General features: G+C 35.7%; 1 protein-coding gene across 1 annotated transcript; it reads left to right on the forward strand.

Annotated features, from left to right (window-relative positions):
- The first annotated feature begins 5,476 nt into the window (after positions 1 to 5,476).
- On the forward strand, positions 5,477 to 10,264 carry LOC137824291 (probable beta-D-xylosidase 7). The gene is made up of 6 exons (XM_068629866.1): positions 5,477 to 6,002; positions 6,101 to 6,400; positions 7,426 to 7,595; positions 7,821 to 7,918; positions 8,606 to 9,373; positions 9,491 to 10,264. The coding sequence occupies exons 1-6, from the start codon at positions 5,595 to 5,597 to the stop codon at positions 10,078 to 10,080; spliced, it is 2,334 nt and encodes a 777-aa protein (XP_068485967.1). The 5' UTR covers positions 5,477 to 5,594; the 3' UTR covers positions 10,081 to 10,264.
- Positions 10,265 to 22,532: the final 12,268 nt, after the last annotated feature.

The raw sequence follows: 22,532 nt of genomic DNA on the forward strand, positions 1-22,532 counted from the left end.
GAAAATTATTATTCGAATAATTTCAGAGAATAATTCAAACAAAATTTGACGAGATAATCATCACTTCAGTGTTACGATATAAATACAAAACTTATAGAAAGATAATCATTTTCAGAAAAATGTTTAAAACTCTTCTAAATTTTTATATATCTAAAAGTTACCTACAATAATCTAAAACTGATTTTAAAAAGTGTAAAAAATAAGAAAAATTGTGTTTTAATTAATTTATTTTTTTAAAAAAAATCATCTAGTGTTCAACACTAAAATACTAAGATGCTAGGTTTAACTTTCTGTTAGACCAAAAAGTTTAAAATTTTGAAAATTTTGTTTTAACAATTTGCTCATCGATTTAAAGGCTGGCGTCAGACATCACGCACCGAGATGCCTTTTTCTTACTTATATCTTTTTCTGTGTTTTTTTTTTTTGGACGTGCCTCCTTGACAGGATACAACAGACATATGAAAGTACGTGTGTAAGTGTTTTCGAAACTTTTCAGCGCAATATGAACTCATAAAAAATTGCAGAAACTATGGCAAAATTTCACAAATCTGGAAAGAGAAGCGCCTTGGAGTGCAAGACGTTTCTGGAACATTTTCAAAAAATAATTTCTTGTTCAAATCTTATGGAAAAATCCCAACATAATTTGGGATGAAACACGGCAACAGACGAGTATTCAGTTAGAAAATGATCAAACATTTTCAAACAAAAACGAACCTTGTTTTCAGTCGCGACAATTACGAATAAAAAATTCGTTGCAAATCTAGTGGAACAAATTTGAGGCTCAAATCTGAGTCACAACTCAATACACACAATAAGTAATGTCTTGTAAAAATTTCAAATCAAAACACCCGAGGAATAAGGCGTAATAAGTCCCTGACCGAGAGAAAACAAAAATGGAAAACTTGTTTTTCCGAAAACAGAACATCCTGCCTTTTCTTCCTTATACTTTTTTGTGTTTTCTTTTTTGACGTGCCTCCTTGACTGGATACAAATGACATATGAAAGGCTCAAATCTCAGCCACAACTCAATACACACAATAAGGAATGGCTGATAAAAATTTCAAATCAAAATACTCGAGGAATAAGGCATAATAATTCCCAGACCGAGAGCAAACAAAACTGGAAAACTTGTTTTTCCGAAAACAGAACGTCCTGGCTTTACTTCCTTATATCTTTTTCTGTGTTTTCTTTTTGGACGTGCCTCCTTGACTGGATTCAAAGGACATATGAAACGCGACAAATTTTAGCTCTAACGGAGCAGTATTCAGTTAGAAAATGATCAAATAGTTTCACACAGAAACGAACTTTCATTTCAGTCGTGGCAATGACGAATAAAATATTCATTCAAAATCTTGTGGAACAAATTTGAGGTTCAAATCTCAGCCACAACACAATACACGCAATAAGGAATATCTGGTAAAATTTCAAATCAAAACACCCGAGGAATAAGGCGTAATAAGTCCCAGACTGAGAGTAAACAAAACTGGAAAACTTGTTTTTCCAAAAACAGAACTTCCTGACTTTTCTTCCATATATCTTTTTCTTTGTTTTCTTTTTGGACGTGCCTCCTTGACTGGATACCAGCGACATATGAAATTACTTGTGTAAGTGTTTTCGAAACTTTTCAGTGCAATCTGACCTCATAATAAAATTGCAGAAACTATGGAAAAATTTCGCAAATCTGGAAAGAAGAGCACCTTGGAGTGCAAGAAGTTCTATAATATTTTCCAAAACGAAATTCTTGTTAAAATTTTATGGAAGAATCCCAATAGAATTTGGGACGAAACGCGACAAATTTTAGGTTAAAGGGACAAGTATTCAGTTAGAAAATGATCAAACATTTTCACACAAAAATGAACCATCCTTTTAGTCGTGGCAATATTGAATAAAAAAATCATTGCAAATCACGTGGAACGAATTTGAGACTCAAATCTCAGACACAACTCAATACACACAATAAGGAATATCTGGTAAAAATTTCAAATCAAAACACCCAAGGAATATGGCGTAATAAGTCTTGGACCGAGAGCAAAAAAAACTGGAAAACTTGTTTTTCCAAAAACAGAACGTCCTGACTTTTCTTCCTTATATCTTTTTTTTGTGTTTTCTTTTTGGACGTGCCTCCTTGACTGGATACAAAAGACAAATGAAAGTACTTGTGTAAGTGTTTTCTAAACTTTTCAGCGCAATGTCAACTCAGAATAAAACTGCAGATACTAGGGCAAAATTTTGCAAATCTGGAAAGAGGAGCGCTTTGGAGTGCAAGAAGTTTCTGGAACATTTTCTAAAAAGAAGTTCTTTTTGAAATCTTATGGAAGAATACCAACATAATTTGAGGGGAAACACGAAAAATTTGAGCTCAAACGGACGAGTATTCAGTTAGAAAATGATCATACAGTTTCACACAGAAACGAACTTTCCTTTCAGTCGTGGAAATGATGAATAAAATATTCATTGAAAATCTTGTGGCACGAATTTGAGGCTCAAATCTCAGCCACAACTCAATACACACAATAAGAAATGTCTGGTAAAAATTTCAAATCAAAACACCCGAGGAATAAGGCGTAATAAGTCATAGATTGAGAGCAAACAAAACCGAAAAACTTGTTTTTCCAAAAACAGAACGTCCTGAATTTTCTTCCTTATATCTTTTTCTGTATTTTCTTTTTGGACGTGCCTCCTTGACTGGATACAAACGAAAAATTAAAGTACTTGTTTAAGTGTTTTCCGAACTTTTCAGCGCAATATGAACTCATAATAAAATTGCAAGAAACTAAGGCAAAATTTCACAAATTTGGAAAGAGGAGTGCCTTAGAGTGCAAGAAGTTTTTGGAACATTTTCTAAAAAGAATTTCTTGTTGAAATCTTTTGGAAGAATCCCAACAGAATTTGGGATGAAACGCAACAAATTTCAGCTAAAACGGACGAGTATTCAGTTAGAAAATGATACAACAATTTCACACAAATACGAACTTTCCTTTCAATCGTGACAATGACGAATAAAATACTGATTCCAAATCTTGGGGAACGAATTTGAGGCTCAAATCTCAGCCACAACTCAATACACACAATAAGGAATGTCTCGTAAAAATTTCAAATCAAAACACCCGAGGAATAAGGCGTAATAAGTCATAGATTGAGAGCAAACAAAACCGAAAAACTTGTTTTTCCAAAAACAGAACGTCCTGAATTTTCTTCCTTATATCTTTTTCTGTATTTTCTTTTTGGACGTGCCTCCTTGACTGGATACAAACGAAAAATTAAAGTACTTGTTTAAGTGTTTTCCGAACTTTTCAGCGCAATATGAACTCATAATAAAATTGCAAGAAACTAAGGCAAAATTTCACAAATTTGGAAAGAGGAGTGCCTTAGAGTGCAAGAAGTTTTTGGAACATTTTCTAAAAAGAATTTCTTGTTGAAATCTTTTGGAAGAATCCCAACAGAATTTGGGATGAAACGCAACAAATTTCAGCTAAAACGGACGAGTATTCAGTTAGAAAATGATACAACAATTTCACACAAATACGAACTTTCCTTTCAGTCGTGACAATGACGAATAAAATACTGATTCCAAATCTTGGGGAACGAATTTGAGGCTCAAATCTCAGCCACAACTCAATACACACAATAAGGAATGTCTCGTAAAAATTTCAAATCAAAACACCCGAGGAATAAGGCGTAATAAATCCCGGACCGAGAGCAAACAAAACTGGAAAACTTGTTTTTTTTCCGAAAATAGAACGTCTTGGCTTTTCTTCCTTCTATATTTTTCTGTGTTTTCTTTTTGGACGTGCCTCTTTGACTGGATACAAACGACAAATGAAAGTACTTGTGTAAATGTTTTCGGAACATTTTAGCGCAATATGAACTAAGAATAAAATTGTAGAAATTAGGGCAAAATTTCACAAATCTGGAAAGAGGAGCGCCTTGGAGTGCAACATGTTTTTGAAACCTTTTCCAAAAGGAATTTCTTGTTGAAATCTTATGGAAGAATCCCAACAAAATTTGGGATGAAACGCGACAAATTTTAACTCAAACGTACGAGTATTCAGTTAGGAAATGATCAAACAGTTTCACCTAGAAACGAACTTTCCTTTCAATCGTGGCAATGATGAATAAAATACTGATTCCAAATCTTGGGGAACGAATTTGAGGCTCAAATCTCAGCCACAACTCAATACACACAATAAGGAATGTCTGGTAAAAATTTCAAATTAAAACACCCGAGGAATAAAGCGTAATAAGTCCTGGACCGAAAGCAAACAAAACTGGAAAACTTGTTTTTTCGAAAACAGAACATCCTGGTTTTTCTTCCTTATATCTTCTTCTGTGTTTTCTATTTGGACGTGCCTCTTTGACTAGATAACGTCAAATGAAAGCACCTGTGTAAGTGTTTTTGGAACTTTTCAGCGCAATATGAACTCAGAATAAAATTGCAGAAACTAGGGCAAAATTTCGCAAATCTGGAAAGAGGAGCGCCTTGGAGTGCAAGAAGTTTCTGGAAAATTTCCCAAAAAGAATTTCTTGTTGAAATCTTATGGAAGAATCTTAACAGAATTTGGGACGAAACGCGACAAATTTCCGCTCAAATAGACGAGTATTCAGTTAGAAAGTAATCAAACAGTTTCACACAGAAACGAACTTTTCTTTCAGTTGTGGCAATGATGAATAAAAAATTCATTGAAAATCTTGTGGAACGATTTTGATGCTCAAATCTTAGTCACAACTCAATTCACACAATAAAGAATGTCTGGTAAAAAATTTCAAATCAAAACACCAGAGAAATAAGGCGTAATAAGAGGTGCAATGACAAAAATTAGATGATAAATATATAACAATTATTATATTTAATTTTTGAAAACACTTATACAAGTGCTTTCATTTGTAATTTGTTCAGGACTAATTTAAGAGGTTATTGATTACTCAATTTTAAAGAAAAAGTTTAAATTTTTTTGAAAAGAAAAACTTGACCAAGTCATTCACAAGTACATGTTTTTCTTTATATTTTTTTGAATTTAATTTTTTTATATATAATAATATTCGGAGTTCTTGTCCAGTGGCATTAGAGATCTTGACAATGCAGTCTGAACCACCACCTTATCTAAGTCCAACCTTACACTGTGATGTTTTTTTTTCTGTATTTTGTTAATGTTAAATTTTTTAAATATAATAATATTCGGAGTTTCTAATATAATATGCAAGTAATAGTTTCTCATTTTCTAATAATGATAGTAATTTTTATTTAATAATTAAATTTATATTTTAATTAAATACTTTAATTTAATATTTTATTGTTATATATAGTTTTTAAATAAAAGTAAGAGAAAATGTGGAGGTGGTAAAAGAAAAAAGTTTTGTTGGTATTCTTCCAAAATATAACCTTGACTTAACAATCCACTTTAATAATATAGTAATATATATTATGATTTTAAAATAAATATTTTTTATTTGGTGATCACCCTGTTAAAAACAGGCTTTTTCTTCCTACTAGTTGAGTGACATTACAGAGCATCACGTTATCCTAAGTGGAACCTTACACAGAGAGGCGCGCCTTTCACACTCTGTTTTACCAAACAACCAACACACTTCACACCATGACTCTCCCTCCCTCTTCAGTTCCCAATGCATTCTTTTTCACCTCTTTCCTTCTCCTCACCCTTCTCCTTGCCGAGTCAACTCAGCCTCCTCACTCCTGCGACTCCTCCTCCAACTCACCGTACTACGCATTCTGCAACACCAAACTCCCTATCCCCCAGAGAGCAAAAGACCTGGTCTCGCAACTCACCCTCGACGAGAAACTCGCCCAACTCGTTAACTCAGCGCCCGCGATTCCCCGACTCGGCATCCCCAAATACCAGTGGTGGAGCGAAGCTTTGCACGGTGTCGCCGACGCAGGCCTCGGCATCAGATTCAATGGCACTATCAAGTCCGCCACCAGCTTCCCTCAAGTCATTCTCACTGCCGCTTCCTTCGACCAAAACCTCTGGTACAATATCAGCAAGGTCAGCTTAAACAACTTTTCAGTACCTCTAAATGCTCTAAATGCCCGATGTGAGACTTTCTAAAAATATATTATTGTTGTGGTTGGTGTGTGGTGAAGGCGATTGGCCGGGAAGCGAGGGCGGTGTACAATGCAGGGCAAGCCTTAGGGATGACGTTTTGGGCTCCGAACATTAACGTTTTCAGGGATCCACGGTGGGGCAGGGGGCAAGAGACAGTGGGAGAAGACCCATTGATGAATGCAAAGTACAGTGTGGCTTACGTGAGAGGGCTTCAAGGTGATTCCTTTGAAGGAGGGGAACTTGGGGAGAGGCTTCAAGCTTCTGCTTGTTGCAAGCACTTCACAGCCTATGATGTGGACCAATGGAAGGGCCTCGATCGCTTCGTCTTCGATGCTCGTGTAAGTCTCTCTTCTTTCTCACTCACTGTCTTAAAATCACTCTTTCTTCATGCTTTCTCCACCATAATCACTAATTAATTATTTCTTATTCTGCTTCCATGCTACCATACCACTCATTCATTTTTTTGGAACTCTGAACCATGATATCTGTCATTTTTGGAATTTGAAGCACTTTTTTACTTAACATATTTATATATAGTAACTCCAATGGAAGAACTGAATTTGGATTCTTTATTATTTTTTTAATACGTATATTAACGTAAGACGACAACTAATTTTTATTCTACAATAAACACTGAATTGAATTTTCGAAAGAATTAATAGTCCTTTTTTCATCTATCTACTTAAATAAAAATCTTTGTTGAGTTTAAAAAATATATTTTAATGATTAAACAAGATATTTTATTGCTCTGATGGCATTAGTGGACTGCTTAACTTTATGGATTAGTATAAAAATAGTGTATTTTTGTTGGTAAAAAAATTAAAAAATCGTGATTGGGAATCAAAGGAGTAGGATTTGGTATGACTTTTAGTAAAGTTTATCTAATAATTAAAAACACATTTGCAAATATATGTTAAGGAGCATTTATGTTACCACTAACTCTAGCACCTTTTAGATATTTAAAAAGAAAATAGCCTAAAACGGAACTTTGAAAACCTCGTTTTATTTTAATATTATTTTTTTTGTCACATTTATTTTTTTCAAAGTTCAAGCAGTCAATTATAATATTTCATTCCTAAATAATTTGCTGTATGATTGTCAATTATATGCAATTTTTTTGTATTAATTTGAATGTATCACGTCCCTGTGTTTTTTATTAAGAAAATTATTTTATATATAATTTAAAATTAGTGCATATATAATTTAAAAATTTACTTTTTGATTTTAATTATGAAAAAAAAAATATACAAACGTGATTGATCATACCTTCTCATAATATGATTACTTTCGGGTTACTCTCTCTACCTAATCCTTTTCCCTTTTTGCACTTTTCATAATTTTGTCCACACCCTTTGTGATTCAGGTCTCAATGCAAGATTTGGCAGACACGTACCAACCTCCATTCAAGAGTTGCATTCAGCAAGGTCGAGCCAGTGGCATAATGTGTGCCTACAACCGTGTCAATGGAGTTCCAAATTGTGCAGATTTTAATCTCTTAACCAAAACCGCAAGACAACAATGGAAATTTGATGGGTATGTTCTTAGCTTGGCCCTTTTTAAAGCAATGCTCCATAATTATATATCACCTATCACGGGTCAATGGAAGAGTACAACCTTGTTTTCTTTCCTGTTGAAACTTCTTTTTCCATTATACTACCACATTTGGATTTTTCATTGCATGTCTTTGAAGGTAAGATACAACCAAATTTGAGAGTGACGTCTAAAACTAAAACAAGTTCTTCTACTGCAAAATTTCAGATATATTACGTCAGATTGTGGAGCAGTCTCTATCATACACGACAAACAAGGTTATGCAAAAACAGCAGAAGATGCTATAGCCGATGTCTTTAGGGCAGGTATTATATATATAGTGCATTCTCCTTTGTCTATTCTTTATCCATACATCTTTTTTCCATTTTTGTTTATGTGATAATCAAAGAGTAATATTATCTAAATGCAATCACAAGGTAATTATGTAATTGTGTTAATATTGACAATGCATGATGATTTTCCCACTTGTCTTTTGACGTTTGTTTTTCAAATCAATATTTCTAGCAAAGTCATGTGGAATGGCCCACACCACTAGTGAGTTTTTTTCTCCACACATTTTTAAACCACTTTTATACAGGGACAATCATCACATGCACCGACACCTTGTTTTGTCTTTTAAAATAATCATGATATTGTAATTTATTAATATAAATATAAGGTTAAATGTTACGAAAATAACATTAAGACCAAATAGTAGTTTTATCATATTATATTTGTGTTAGATATGTATATGTATTTATGTTAGATATTACATATAATTCTAATTGTATCATGTACTTATTTACTTCTATTTTTAAAAGTTTATACTAATACAAATAAGGTCAGCTATGTCTAGTGTGTTTTATAATTTTAGAAAATTACATGTGATATAATTGTATAATATAATTTGAAATTTGTCAGAGGGGTGTTGGAGAAGCACCATTGTACATGGCATAAGTAATTTTGATGGATTGTGATCATTGGCTTATAGAGAAATCAACATTGATTTGCAGGGATGGATGTAGAGTGTGGTGATTACATAACTCAGCATGCAAAATCAGCTGTGTCGCAGAAAAAATTGTCCATATCTCAGATCGACCGTGCTCTTCAGAACCTATTCTCCATAAGAATGAGGCTAGGCCTATTTGATGGGAACCCCACGAAGCTTCCCTATGGCACCATTGGTCCCAACGAAGTGTGTTCCAAAGAACACCTCCAACTTGCTCTTGAAGCAGCAAGAGATGGCATAGTCCTTCTAAAGAACACTGATTCACTTCTCCCACTTCCAAAAACAGGCCTCAGTGTTGCTGTGATTGGCCCAAATGCCAATGCCTCGTCTCTAGTTTCCTTAGGAAACTATTATGGTCGTCCTTGCAAATTGGTGACCCTTTTGCAAGGCTTTGAAGGCTATTCTAAGGACACCACTTACCACCCTGGGTGTGATGATGGCCCACAATGTGTCTCTGCACGGATAGAAGAGGCAGTGGAGGTTGCAAAAAAGATGGATTATGTGGTGCTTGTTATGGGGTTGGATCAAAGTCAAGAGAGGGAGTCACATGACAGAGAATTCCTAGGTTTGCCAGGGAAGCAAGAAGAGTTGATCAAGAGTGTGGCCAAGGCTTCTAAGAGGCCAGTTGTTTTGGTGCTGTTGTGTGGAGGGCCAGTGGATATCACTTCAGCCAAGTTTAATAACAAAGTTGGAGGAATCTTGTGGGCCGGGTACCCAGGAGAAGTTGGAGGAGTGGCTCTGGCACAAGTTATCTTTGGTGACCATAACCCAGGTAAATTTCTACTACACTTTATTTGTCACCATATGAACACACACAACACATCAGACCCACAAGGTATATAACACATACTACATCATGGGGTGATTTATTTTCATCACTGCAATGCAGGTGGTAAACTACCAATTACTTGGTACCCCAAGGATTTCATCAGAATACCAATGACTGATATGAGGATGAGAGCTGATCCAGCCTCAGGCTACCCGGGGAGAACCTACAGATTTTACACTGGTCCAAAGGTCTATGAATTTGGCTATGGCCTAAGCTACACAAAATATTCCTACAATCTCCTCTCTCTCTCACACAGCACCCTCCACATCAACCAATCCTCCACCCATTTGATGACTGAAAATTCTGAAACCATCCGTTACAAACTGGTTTCAGACTTGGGAGAACAAACATGCCAATCCATGTCATTGTCAATCACTTTGGGAGTCACAAATCATGGTAACATGGCAGGGAAGCATCCAGTGTTGTTGTTTTTGAAGAAGGGACAAGTGAGAAAAGGGAATCCGGTGAAACAATTGGTGGGGTTTCAAAGTGTGAACTTAAATGCAGGGGAAACTGCTCAAGTGGGTTTTGAGCTAAGCCCGTGTGACCATCTTAGCATGGCAAACGAAGTTGGTTCATTGGTGATTGAAGAAGGGTCTTATTTGTTGCTTGTGGGGGACCAAGAGTACCCATTAAAAGTTACAGTTTGATGCTACCATTGCAGTATTAAACCAAGTAACGCCTTAAGGCCATAAATAACCAATCTGCAAAGATGTTACATCCTGGCAGTGTTCGTTCACAGATTGTACACGTGGTGATCGACATTTGGGAGACTTCAAAAAAGTGTCGAGAAGTTTTCTTCCATGAATCAATAATCTCGCTTCTTGTTATTTAGCATCGTTGTATACTTATAAAAGTTTATCTTATTTTAGTATCAAACCTAAATAAAATAAATAAAAGCACTTTATCCACTTTAGTTGTCACTTCTAGGAATTTTAATATTCGCATTAGCTAAAAGTCATTGGTAAGTATCAAAAGCAACGGAAGAAAGGTAATTCAACACTTTTTGATAAAAGCACCAAGCGCCACCAGAAGCCATCAATAAAACTTGGTTGAACCATCACGTTGTATAAGCATTACTTATTCAAGTAATCAGAAAAATGTTAAATAAAAAAAATAGTAGAATTCATTTGAAAAATATAAAAATAAAAAAATACTAAAAACTAACAAAAGTAATTAGTTGAAAAACAAGATTTTTTAAATAAAAGAATATTTATTATTTTTGGACAATTTTAAAACAAAAAATATTTTAGTTTAAGAGTAAAAAAAAAATATAGTTTCTCAAATTTTAAAAGAAAAAAAAAAACTTGTTTTCCCCTATGTTATGTTTGGATCCACGGTAGTACTGTTCACGATCAAGGGCGAGTGCGGATGAAACGTATTTGAATCTGTGTTTGAGGACAAAAAAGCGCGTGGGTGAGATTTTTGCATCTTCGCTCAACTATGAAGAAATTCGAAGAAATACGATTAAAGTCATGTACCATATTCGACTTTTACCTTATTTCTCTTGTCTACTGCGTAACATGCAGTTTTGCCATTGTGTGCATGTGAAAAGTAATGCATTGAGACACTGCCATGAAGGAATTAACGTAGGATCATTCTTGAGTTCTCTTCAAAGCATTTGAGAGGTTTCTTCACTCCCATTTCAAAATTTGGCAGTGTTTCAGAAACTTTCTATGCCTTAGGATCAAAGATAACATTGCTGGAAACATGAAAATTTTGCAACTAGTGTTGAAGCTTGGAACCAAGGTAGCCAAAATTGATTAGGTACAGTAATACACAGAGACCATAATCGATTATGTATGAGAAAGCACATGCAAGATAATCGATTAATCATTTTTTTAGTAGACAATCAATTATGCATGGCAAAGCACATGCAACATAATCAATTGTGTCTTAGATTTTCTAAGCAAAATTGTGGTGGCTTCAATCTTAGCTATAATTGATTACAAACTATTTTAAAAGTCATAATCGATTATGTTCCACGTTTATGTTCATGCATAATTGATTAACCTATATTTTGTAAGCTTGCACAAAAGTTTGTGGTTGTGTGTTAAAAAAAATTAAATATTTAATTAATGTTTGTTAAATAATTTGTTTTAAAAAAATTATATTTCATTTAATAATTAAAAACTGTGTAGATTTATACTTTGTATATAATTGGTTGTATAATTGATTTAAGTTCTTCATAAATAAATTTGTTTGTTAACTTAGTATTTGGAAACAATGAGTCATTTGGTATTTAACCAAATACGAAATTTTATTAAAGGCATATTAGAATTAGTTATAAATTAATTTTCTATATTATAATTACTTATAAATTAAATTTTCTGTCTTATAATTAGTTAAAAATTATTTTTTGTGTATTGTAATTAGTTATGATCTTATTTGTATGTATTATAATAACTTATTTAATTTATTTTTATGTATTATAATTAGATATAAATTTATTTGTGTATTGTAATTAGTTATAATTTTATTTGTGTGTATTATAATTAGTTATTAATTTATTTTGTGTTTTGTTATTAGTTATAATTTGATTTGTGTTTTGTTATTAGTTATAATTTGATTTGTGTGTATTGTGATTAGTTATAATTTTATTTGTGTGAATTATAATTATTTGTAAATTTATTTTTGTATATAATAATTATGTTGATATGAATATGAATTTGCGTTATACTTAGTTATAAATTTTTAACTTTGTATTAATATAGTTAGTTATGATGGTAACCCTACCCTAACCCTAGTCCATAATTACCTAACAAAAATAATTTATAAAATTTTAATTAACTCAAATCTACACAAAAATATCTCATATTTCATTATTCAAATATTTTTAAATATAAGGGTAAATTTGTAAACTTACATTTTACACCTTTTAAAAAAATTAAAAAATTCTTCACAACCATCATATTATTCACAAACTTTAATAAACTTTTCTCACAAATCCACTCTAACATACTCCAATCCAAACACACTCACTTTCTTCACACCTCCCTCTCAAATCCTCACACATCCACCTTCTCAAATCCCCACACATCCCTTCCCCAATTCAAAACAACCTTAACGTCCAACCCGTTAGAAGATGACACTAATGCTTTGTTTGAATTTGAAGATGGATTTGAGGGAGAGGAAATATATAGATTTGAGAAGAAACTGAGTGAAAAACGGGGATGTTTGGAATGAAGGTAAGAAAGTAGAAAATGAAGGAAAATGGATAGAAACTTTTGTGAATGTTTGTCTGTGATGTGATAGTGTAATTGATAATTTTTTTTAATTGATAAAAAGGTAAGATTACAATCATTCCTTTGTCATTAAAATTAATTGAAAATGAAATATTATTTACTTATTTATGCATGAAAATCGTTCAGATTAAAACATTATTCCCGTTTTTCACTCAGTTGAAAAAAAATACGAACTATATGACATTGTCAATACATGAAAAATGTTTGAAAATGGATTTTGCACTAGTACAAAAATAAGAAAATAGTGCTCCTTATTTAATGCGGTTCAGCGCTTAAACGCATTCGTAAAAAACGCAGTGACATTTTTGAAATTATTTTGATTTACAAATGCGGTTCTTTAAATAACCGCATTTGTAAATCAAGAGCTTCCATTTACAAATGCGGTTATTCAAATAGCCGCATTTGTAAATCAAAAAGCTTGATTTACAAATGCGGTTTTTACGTTTAGCCGCATTTGTAAATGGTTTTTACCCTAAAAATTTTACGCGCTCAACAATTTCGTTCATTCTCTGTTTGCGCTCATATCTGTTCTTCGTTTTCTCTGGTTGCGAAGTTCTGCATTTTCGAAGGTACGTAACTGCATTGCCCCCCATTCTCTTGTTTCCATTGCCCCTAACAACTGCATTGAACTCCAATGGCTTTCGCTTTCCATATTGCTTGGAGGAGGGCCAAGCACACCTCACCATGGAGGCCAAGACCCAAGACTAGACCGTGATGAGCGTCTATACTTAAGGAGAGAGCGTCTAGGACGTGATGAGGGAAGGCTACACATGGAGCGTCTAGGAGGAGGCCTAGACCGTCTAGGCCCTATTACAAGGTCAATGGCTAAGCATATTCACGCCCAAATGGACCTAGCCACGGATGGAAGAGAGAAGACCTTGTATATGTTACATGGAGGCCCATTAGGGGTGGCTAAGTAATTAGTGTAGTGTTAGAAAGCACAAATTTGTCTTATATGTGATTTACCCTAGATTTGTGCACTTTCTAGAACCTTAGCACACATGACCGGCCATGTGCCATGTGCCTTGTCATTTGCATTTCATTTTGCTCCCATTTCATGTGTAATTAGCTTAGCTTTCATGGCCCATTAGCCTATAAAAGGGAAGACCATCTCTTGTATTTTTCAAGATTAATGAGAGTAAAGTTATGCTGCCAACATTGTGCCATGCTTTGCTTCTACCTAGTTTCTAGGCTCTAATCTTCATTTTCCTCACTTACCATAGGGCTGGCCGAACCTCCCTACTTCCATACATATCATGCACCTTCAAGATCACCATAGCTCCTAGGAGGATCTTGTACAACCATGGCTTCCGCACCATCTTTCACATGATTCTAAGAAGAGCTTCATGAATTTGCCATCATTTGGTATCATGAGCATAGGTTCTTCAAAGATGAGTTGTTCTTGGTCTTTTCATTTTTAGTTCTTCTTTATTTCATGTTGTTCATCTTGTTTCCATAATTGTCTTCCTGTGTTTTAATTTTTACTTTGATTTGGTGTGTTATTTGGAAGATCCAACCAGTGCACTTTGTTCAATTGATCTTGAACAATCCTTGTGCAATTTGTGATAGGATTCCATACACCTTTGAGTTGCTGTTTTTCTTTTAGGTTTTTGAGTCTTTATTGCACTTTTATTTTGGTTCATATTATGCTCTTTGAGTCTTTTAATTTCTGAATCCATATATGTTTTGTCAAGTCATGTTCATCCACAATGTCATCAATTCATAGTAGTCCTTTGTTTGGCTTGATTGTTTCTTGATTTTGGGTATTTTTGCTTACTTTGAAACTGTTGTGATATTGATCTTTTGGTGCCTTTTATTTTTAGTTTGAGTTCATATTTGTGTTTAGATCTTACACAAATTCCTTTTTCATCAATTCCATTGTGTTATATTTTGGTCTCTTGCTGTTTTTGTTTCCAGTTTTCCAGAATCCCCTGTTTTACATTCTCTGTGCTGGCTGTTCTGTTCCAGAAAATTATTTTCACTCATAGGAAATTTTTGATTCTCTGGAATATGCAAGATTAGGCTGTTACAGAAAGGACAAAAAAAGAATCAGCTCAAAAGAGTCAATGAAAAAAAAATGATAAATATTTTAAAAACAGTGTGCAAATCTGGGCGCTACAGTTGGCGTAACTGAACACTGAAATTGAAAATTTAATTAAAAAAAAATGGCTCATGCGTTTGGAGTGATTCCAAAGCCATATTTTAGTTAAGATCTTGAATATTTTGCATATCAATTTGCAGATAAATTGGGGAAAAACACGTTCTCTGGCCCATAACAATTTTCCAGTGGTGCTGTTTTTTATTTTGTAATCTAATTCTAGTGCTATTCTTAGGATTCTTTTTGTGTGCCTACCTTTATTTGAGTACCTTTATTTGCTTGTCTAATATTCTTGGAACTCTTTCTAGTTGTCATAATCTAACTCCATTTGTGTGGTACTGTTTTCTTCAATTAATTTGTTTCTTGCTTTTATTCTTTGACCTCTAAATTTGGTGCTGGAATTTAGTCTCTTTTGGTGCTTATTTGAGTGGAAATTTGACTTGGGTAAGGTCTAGTCTTCTTGATAGGTGCTGGAATTGGAGAATTAAAGTCCTTAATTCTAAGGGGAAACAAAGGTAAAGGCAGAATCAAATACTTCTCAAAACACCACAAACACTTGGAGGGCCCAACAAGAAAAGACAACCAAGGAAGTGCCAATAGCAAAAAGAGGATCAACAAAGGGAGTTTTCTTAATTTCTTTGCAACTTAATTTGTGTTAATTACTTCTTTAATTACGTGATTAGACGGTGAGTGTGTCTTCAAGGGCTCCAAGTTTCCAAGAAGCCTCACCTAGGGTCGATTAGTGTAGAGTTTTAATTAGCAATTATTAATTGTTTTTAATTACATTACTTGCTTAATTAGTTACGCTTTGCATGTGTGGTTGCCTTGTTTAAGCTTTGTTATTTCGTCTAGCTTGGTTAATTAGTTAGCTTGCATTGTTTTCTTGTATTAAAATCTGATTTCTCAACTTCATTGTGTTCTAAGTAGTTTACTAAGAGAAAGCTTTGTGTGAAGACATTGAGGGATAGTTTTTGGCTAAGGCAAAGGCTTGGTACTTAAGTAGTCCTTTGTGACTCACCTCCCTTACCTGGAAAACTACCTTCTTTGACTTTCCTAAATTTTCTCTAGGTAAAATACTTGTATACACAAAACTTTAGCCATGTCTTCTCCTCCTCACTCTCCAAAGTCTATTGAAAGTGAAGTAAAATCTATAAAATCTCTTTTGAAAGAAGTTTCACAAGCTGTGCAAATGATTTATTTTAGACAATTGGAGAATGAGACTAAAATTAATGAATTGGCTAAAACCCAAGAAGAGAAATCACAAAAATCACAAAAATCAAAGAAAACTCATACTCATGCATCTAGGAGTAATGAGTCTCTAGGGGAGGGGAGCCTTAGAATCAATGACTATTACCAACCACCCCCTAGAAGAAATAGGCAAAGGGAACAAGAGGGGCCAAGGGAGGTTAGAGTAGATCTACCTCACTTCCATGGAAAAGAAAATGTAGAAATCTACCTAGATTGGGAGATGAAAGTAGAACAACTCTTTGCTTGCCATAGGGTGAGTGAGGAACGAAAGGTACCCCTAGCCGCCCTTAGTTTCCAAGGGAACGCCATGTATTGGTGGACCTCTCTCGAAAGAGAAAGACGTCTTCATAGGGAACCTCCCATTGCATATTGGAATGACCTTAGGGGTGCCCTAAGACGTCGCCACATACCTTCCTATTACCATAGGGAGTTGATGGACAAGCTCCAAAGACTCCAACAAAAAAACATGAGTGTGGAAGAGTATAGGCAAAAAATGGAGCTCTACATGATGAGAGCATCCATTAGGGAAGAGGAGGACACCACCATTGCTAGGTTCCTTAGTGGCCTATCACTTGAGATAAGAGATAGGGTAGAACTCCTACCTTACCAAGACTTGAATGACTTGGTTCAACTTTGCATTAAAGTTGAACAACAAATCTTGCGCAAAACTTCAAGTCAAAAGGTGAGTTCCTACTCTAGCTTTTACCCCAAGAAAGTGTTTAGAAGGGAAGGTAGTACATCAAAAGAAAAACCAAAAGAACCTACCAAACCCTTAACCAAAGAAACCTCAACCCCACCCATCCGAGCTAGAGATGTTAAGTGTTTCAAGTGCTATGGTAGAGGGCATGCGCAACCACAATGCCTGATGTGATTCCAATAGCCTCATAGAGAAAGGTTCTCGACCTTCTTAGGAATCACCTTGAGTTGGACATTATAGAGGCACTTTTCTTAGATTTGGATCATTGTTCTAAGACAAGAACTCACCAAAAACTAGTTCCAAATCCCAAACTCATTTGGATGTTCCAATTATAGTCAAATTGAACCGAATAAAGTGGAAGAAAAAATGCAATTGCACCGAACATATTACTTAAGGAATGAATTGAACCGAACAAATGAGCTAGAAAAACAAAGGAACAAGATGAATGGACAGAATTATAAAACTGCCGAACCAAAAACTCATAAAAACAGCAAGAACACCAAACCAAAACTCAAGAACACAAGCTAACAAAAACAATTGAAAGAGGATAAAGGAAGGAGAGAAGAATTGCTCATGAAGATGGAAGGATGATGGGTGATCTCGCCACTAGAAGTGTGGAATGCTCCTAGATGAGAGTGCTGCCGCCACTTGAGGACTCCATGGATCCATCAAGATAAGACTAGAGAAGAAGGCTCAAAAGCTCTCCGATGATCACTCAAAATTTGAGTAGAGTTTTCTTAGATTAATTCCAATCTGAATTTTACAAAGGAAGCACCTCTATTTATAGCCTAAGGTGCTGAAAAATAGGTGGGAAATTTCAAATAAACTCATTTGAAATTCCCACAAAAAACAAGTCACATGGGAGGTGTGACCTTTTTCTACTATGACACCTCCCAAAAACTACACCTACACCACTCTCCTAAGTCACATGGGTAATGTGACTTTATTTTACATTTTCACACTCCTTTATTTAATAACCACACCTCCTAAAACTATACAAGAGTATTTCAAAGCTTGGCCTTGCCCCTCATGGGATGGACTTGGGCTCTTTGGGCTTTGGCCTTCTTGGGCTTGGGCTTTGGGCTTGGGCCTCATCTTTATTTTATGTCTTCTTTTAATTTTGAGAAGACTAGAAGGAAGAACTTCAAATGTGAGGGTGGATGTCCTCTTCCTCCATTAATAAAAGCCTCCTTTATTTGATTCTCATCAATGCCCAAACCAAAGGACTTTGTTTCTTAAGGGTGTAGATGAATACACTAGTGGCGAGGATGAGCCTAGTGAGAGAGAGGAAGAGGGAGAGGATGATAGAGTAGCTCCACTAGAGGGAGAATTTCTTATGATTAGGAGAACCCTCAACAATCACCCTAGCACATTTGAAATAGGTGGGAAATTTCAAATAAACTCATTTGAAATTCCCACCAAAAACAAGTCACATGGGAGGTGTGACCTTTTTCTACTATGACACCTCCCAAAAACTACACCTACACCACTCTCCTAAGTCACATGGGTAATGTGACTTTATTTTACATTTTCACACTCCTTTATTTAATAACCACACCTCCTAAAACTATACAAGAGTATTTCAAAGCTTGGCCTTGCCCCTCATGGGATGGACTTGGGCTCTTTGGGCTTTGGCCTTCTTGGGCTTGGGCTTTGGGCTTGGGCCTCATCTTTATTTTATGTCTTCTTTTAATTTTGAGAAGACTAGAAGGAAGAACTTCAAATGTGAGGGTGGATGTCCTCTTCCTCCATTAATAAAAGCCTCCTTTATTTGATTCTCATCAATGCCCAAACCAAAGGACTTTGTTTCTTAAGGGTGTAGATGAATACACTAGTGGCGAGGATGAGCCTAGTGAGAGAGAGGAAGAGGGAGAGGATGATAGAGTAGCTCCACTAGAGGGAGAATTTCTTATGATTAGGAGAACCCTCAACAATCACCCTAGCACATTTGAAATAGGTGGGAAATTTCAAATAAACTCATTTGAAATTCCCACCAAAAACAAGTCACATGGGAGGTGTGACCTTTTTCTACTATGACACCTCCCAAAAACTACACCTACACCACTCTCCTAAGTCACATGGGTAATGTGACTTTATTTTACATTTTCACACTCCTTTATTTAATAACCACACCTCCTAAAACTATACAAGAGTATTTCAAAGCTTGGCCTTGCCCCTCATGGGATGGACTTGGGCTCTTTGGGCTTTGGCCTTCTTGGGCTTGGGCTTTGGGCTTGGGCCTCATCTTTATTTTATGTCTTCTTTTAATTTTGAGAAGACTAGAAGGAAGAACTTCAAATGTGAGGGTGGATGTCCTCTTCCTCCATTAATAAAAGCCTCCTTTATTTGATTCTCATCAATGCCCAAACCAAAGGACTTTGTTTCTTAAGGGTGTAGATGAATACACTAGTGGCGAGGATGAGCCTAGTGAGAGAGAGGAAGAGGGAGAGGATGATAGAGTAGCTCCACTAGAGGGAGAATTTCTTATGATTAGGAGAACCCTCAACAATCACCCTAGCACATCCATGGAAACACAAAGAGAGAACATATTTCATACAAGATGCAATGTTTTAGAAAACATATGTTCCCTTATTGTGGATAGTGGATCTAGTTGTAATTGTTGTAGTGCTAGAATGGTGGAAAAACTTAATCTACAAATAGTTCCTCACCCAAAACCTTACAAACTTCAATGGCTTAATGAAAATGGGGAACTAAGTGTAGACAAGCAAGTGGAAATCAAGTTTTCCATAGGGAACTACAAAGACAAAGTTTTATGTGATGTAGTGCCTATGGAAGCTTGCCACATCTTATTAGGGAGACCATGGAAATTTGACAAGAAAACCTTGCATGATGGTCTCAGTAACGAGATTTCCTTCACCCACAAACATAAGAAATTTGTACTTAGTCCTTTACCACATTCTCAAGTGGTGAAAGACCAAATACAAATGAAACATAAGAGGGATGAGGAAAAAAAAAAAGAGCGCTAGAAAAAGAGAAAATCCTTAGGGATAGGAAGGCGTGGGAGAAGAGTGTTCCGTCCCACAAGGTTGCTCAACAAGAAAAGCATTTTGAAAACGTTTTTGAAAATTTGCTTCTTGTTGAACAACCAAGCCTTATCTTTTGTAAAGGAGCACTTACATGCACTGCCATAAGTAGTGAACTTATGAATCTACCTCCTCCAATAGAAAAACTTTTAAGTGAATTTGAAGATATATTCTCTAATGAGGGGCCTATTGGACTCCCTCCCATTAGAGGTATAGAACATCAAATTGACTTCATTCTGGGGGCAAGCCTACCAAATAGGCCTGCTTATAGAAAAAAACCCCTAGGAAACCAAGGAGATAGAATCACAAGTTCAAGACTTGTTGGAGAAGGGTTGGGTTCAAAAGAGCCTAAGCCCTTGTGTTGTACCTGTCTTGTTGGTGCCCAAAAAGGATGGAAAATGGCGCATGTGTTGTGATTGTCGAGCAATCAACAACATCACCATCAAGTATAGGCATCCAATCCCAAGGCTTGATGAATTACATGGGTCAACCATATTCTCCAAAATTGACCTTAAAAGTGGATATCACCAAATTCGAATCAAAGAAGGTGATGAGTGGAAAACCGCTTTTAAGACCAAATTTGGATTATATGAGTGGTTGGTGATGCCCTTTGGGCTTACTAATGCCCCAAGTACATTCATGAGGCTTATGAATCACACCTTGAGAGATTGCATAGGTAAATATGTAGTAGTTTATTTTGATGATATCCTAGTGTATAGTAAAACCCTAGAAGACCATCTAAGTCACCTTAGGGAAGTTCTTCTAGTGCTTAGGAAAAATAGTCTTTTTGCCAATAGGGATAAGTGTACCTTTTATGTAGATAGTGTAGTTTTCTTAGGTTTCATTGTCAACAAAAGACGGGTGCATGTAGACCCCGAGAAAATCAAAGCCATCTGAGAGTGGCCCACTCCACAAAATGTAAGTGATGTAAGAAGTTTTCATGGGTTAGCTAGCTTCTATAGAAGGTTTGTGCCTAATTTTTCTAGTCTAGCTTCTCCTTTGAATGAACTTGTTAGAAAATATGTTGCATTTTGTTGGAATGAAAAGCATTAGCAAGCCTTCCAAAGGCTAAAAGCTCAACTCACCAATGCACCAATTCTATCTCTCCCAAATTTTTCCAAAACTTTTGAGATAGAATGTGATGCATCGGGGGTAGGCATAGGTGCGGTATTGTTGCAAGGTGGACACCCCATTGCATATTTTAGTGAAAAACTCCATGGTGCCACCCTCAACTATCCCACCTATGACAAAGAGCTCTATGCACTTGTGCGAGCCCTAAAGACTTGGGAACACTATCTTGTGTCCAAAGAATTTGTCATCCATAGTGATCACGAGTCTTTAAAATATTTAAAGGGCCAACACAAGCTCAACAAGAGACATGCTAAATGGATGGAATTTCTTGAACAATTTCCTTATGTAATCAAATACAAGAAAGGAAGCACCAATATAGTGGCCGATGCTCTTTCAAGGCGGCATACACTCTTTTCAAAATTGGGTGCCCAAATTCTTGGATTTGATCACATAAGAGAGCTTTATCAAGAAGATCAAGAACTCTCATCCATCTATGCCCAATGTCAACATAGAGCGCAAGGAGGTTACTATGTGTCCGAGGGATATCTTTTTAAAGAAGGAAAACTTTGCATTCCCTAAGGCACAAATAGGAAACTCCTTGTCAAGGAATCACATGAGGGGGACTCATGGGCCATTTTGGAGTTGATAAGACTCTAGACCTTTTAAAAGCAAAATTTTGTTGGCCACACATGAGGAAAGACGTCCAAAGACATTGTTTTAGATGCATATCATGTTTAAAAGCAAAGTATAGAACAATGCCTCATGGACTCTACACCCCTTTGCCGATTGCAAATGCTCCTTGGGAAGACATTAGCATGTATTTCATTTTAGGACTTCCTAGGACTGCAAAAGGCCATGACTCTATCTTTGTGGTAGTGGACCGTTTTAGCAAAATGTCCCATTTTATTCCTTGCCACAAGGTAGATGATGCTCAAAATATTTCTAGACTCTTCTTTAGAAAAGTGGTGAGACTTCTTGGTCTCCCTAGAAGTATAGTATCCGATAGAGATCCCAAGTTTATAAGCCACTTTTGGAAAACTCTTTGGGGGTAAACTTGGAACAAGACTACAATTTTCAACTTCTTGTCATCCTCAAACGGATGGCCAAACCGAAGTAGTCAATAGATCTCTTGGGACTATTCTTAGGGCTATCATGAAGGGCAACCATAAATCTTGGGATGAGTATCTTCCCCACATTGAGTTTGCTTACAATCGAGTAGTTCACAAGACTACTAATGCTTCTCCTTTTGAAGTAGTATATGGTTTTAATCCTCTCACACCCATGGATTTGTTGCCTCTTCCTAATCCACAAGAATTTGTGCATAAGGAAGGAGTAATCAAAGACGACTTTGTGAAAAAAATGCATGAGAAGATTAAACTCCAAATACAACAACAAAATGAGAAGTACACAAAATACAACAATAAAGGGAAGAAAGAAATAATTTTTGAGGAAGGAGACTTAGTTTGGCTTCACCTTCGCAAAGATAGATTTCCAACTCAAAGGAAGTCCAAACTAAGTCCCCGAGGTGATGGACCCTTTCAAGTCCTCAAGCGAGTCAATAACAATGCATATAAATTGGACCTACCTCTTGAATATGGAGTACATGATACTTTTAATGTAATTGATCTTTCTCCATTTGTAGGTACCAATGACGATGACGAGCTGGATTTGAGGACAAATCCTTTCCAAGGGGGAGGGG

Source organism: Phaseolus vulgaris, chromosome 8, assembly GCF_000499845.2.
Source record: "Phaseolus vulgaris cultivar G19833 chromosome 8, P. vulgaris v2.0, whole genome shotgun sequence".
NCBI lineage: Eukaryota > Viridiplantae > Streptophyta > Magnoliopsida > Fabales > Fabaceae > Phaseolus > Phaseolus vulgaris.

Coding starts and splice junctions, on each gene's coding strand:
- LOC137824291 (XM_068629866.1), top strand. CDS start 5,595: ATGACTCTCCCTCCCTCTTCAGTTCCCAATGCATTCTTTTTCACCTCT. Junction 6,401..7,425: donor GCTTCGTCTTCGATGCTCGT/GTAAGTCTCTCT, acceptor TTTGTGATTCAG/GTCTCAATGCAAGATTTGGC. Junction 9,374..9,490: donor CTTTGGTGACCATAACCCAG/GTAAATTTCTAC, acceptor ACTGCAATGCAG/GTGGTAAACTACCAATTACT.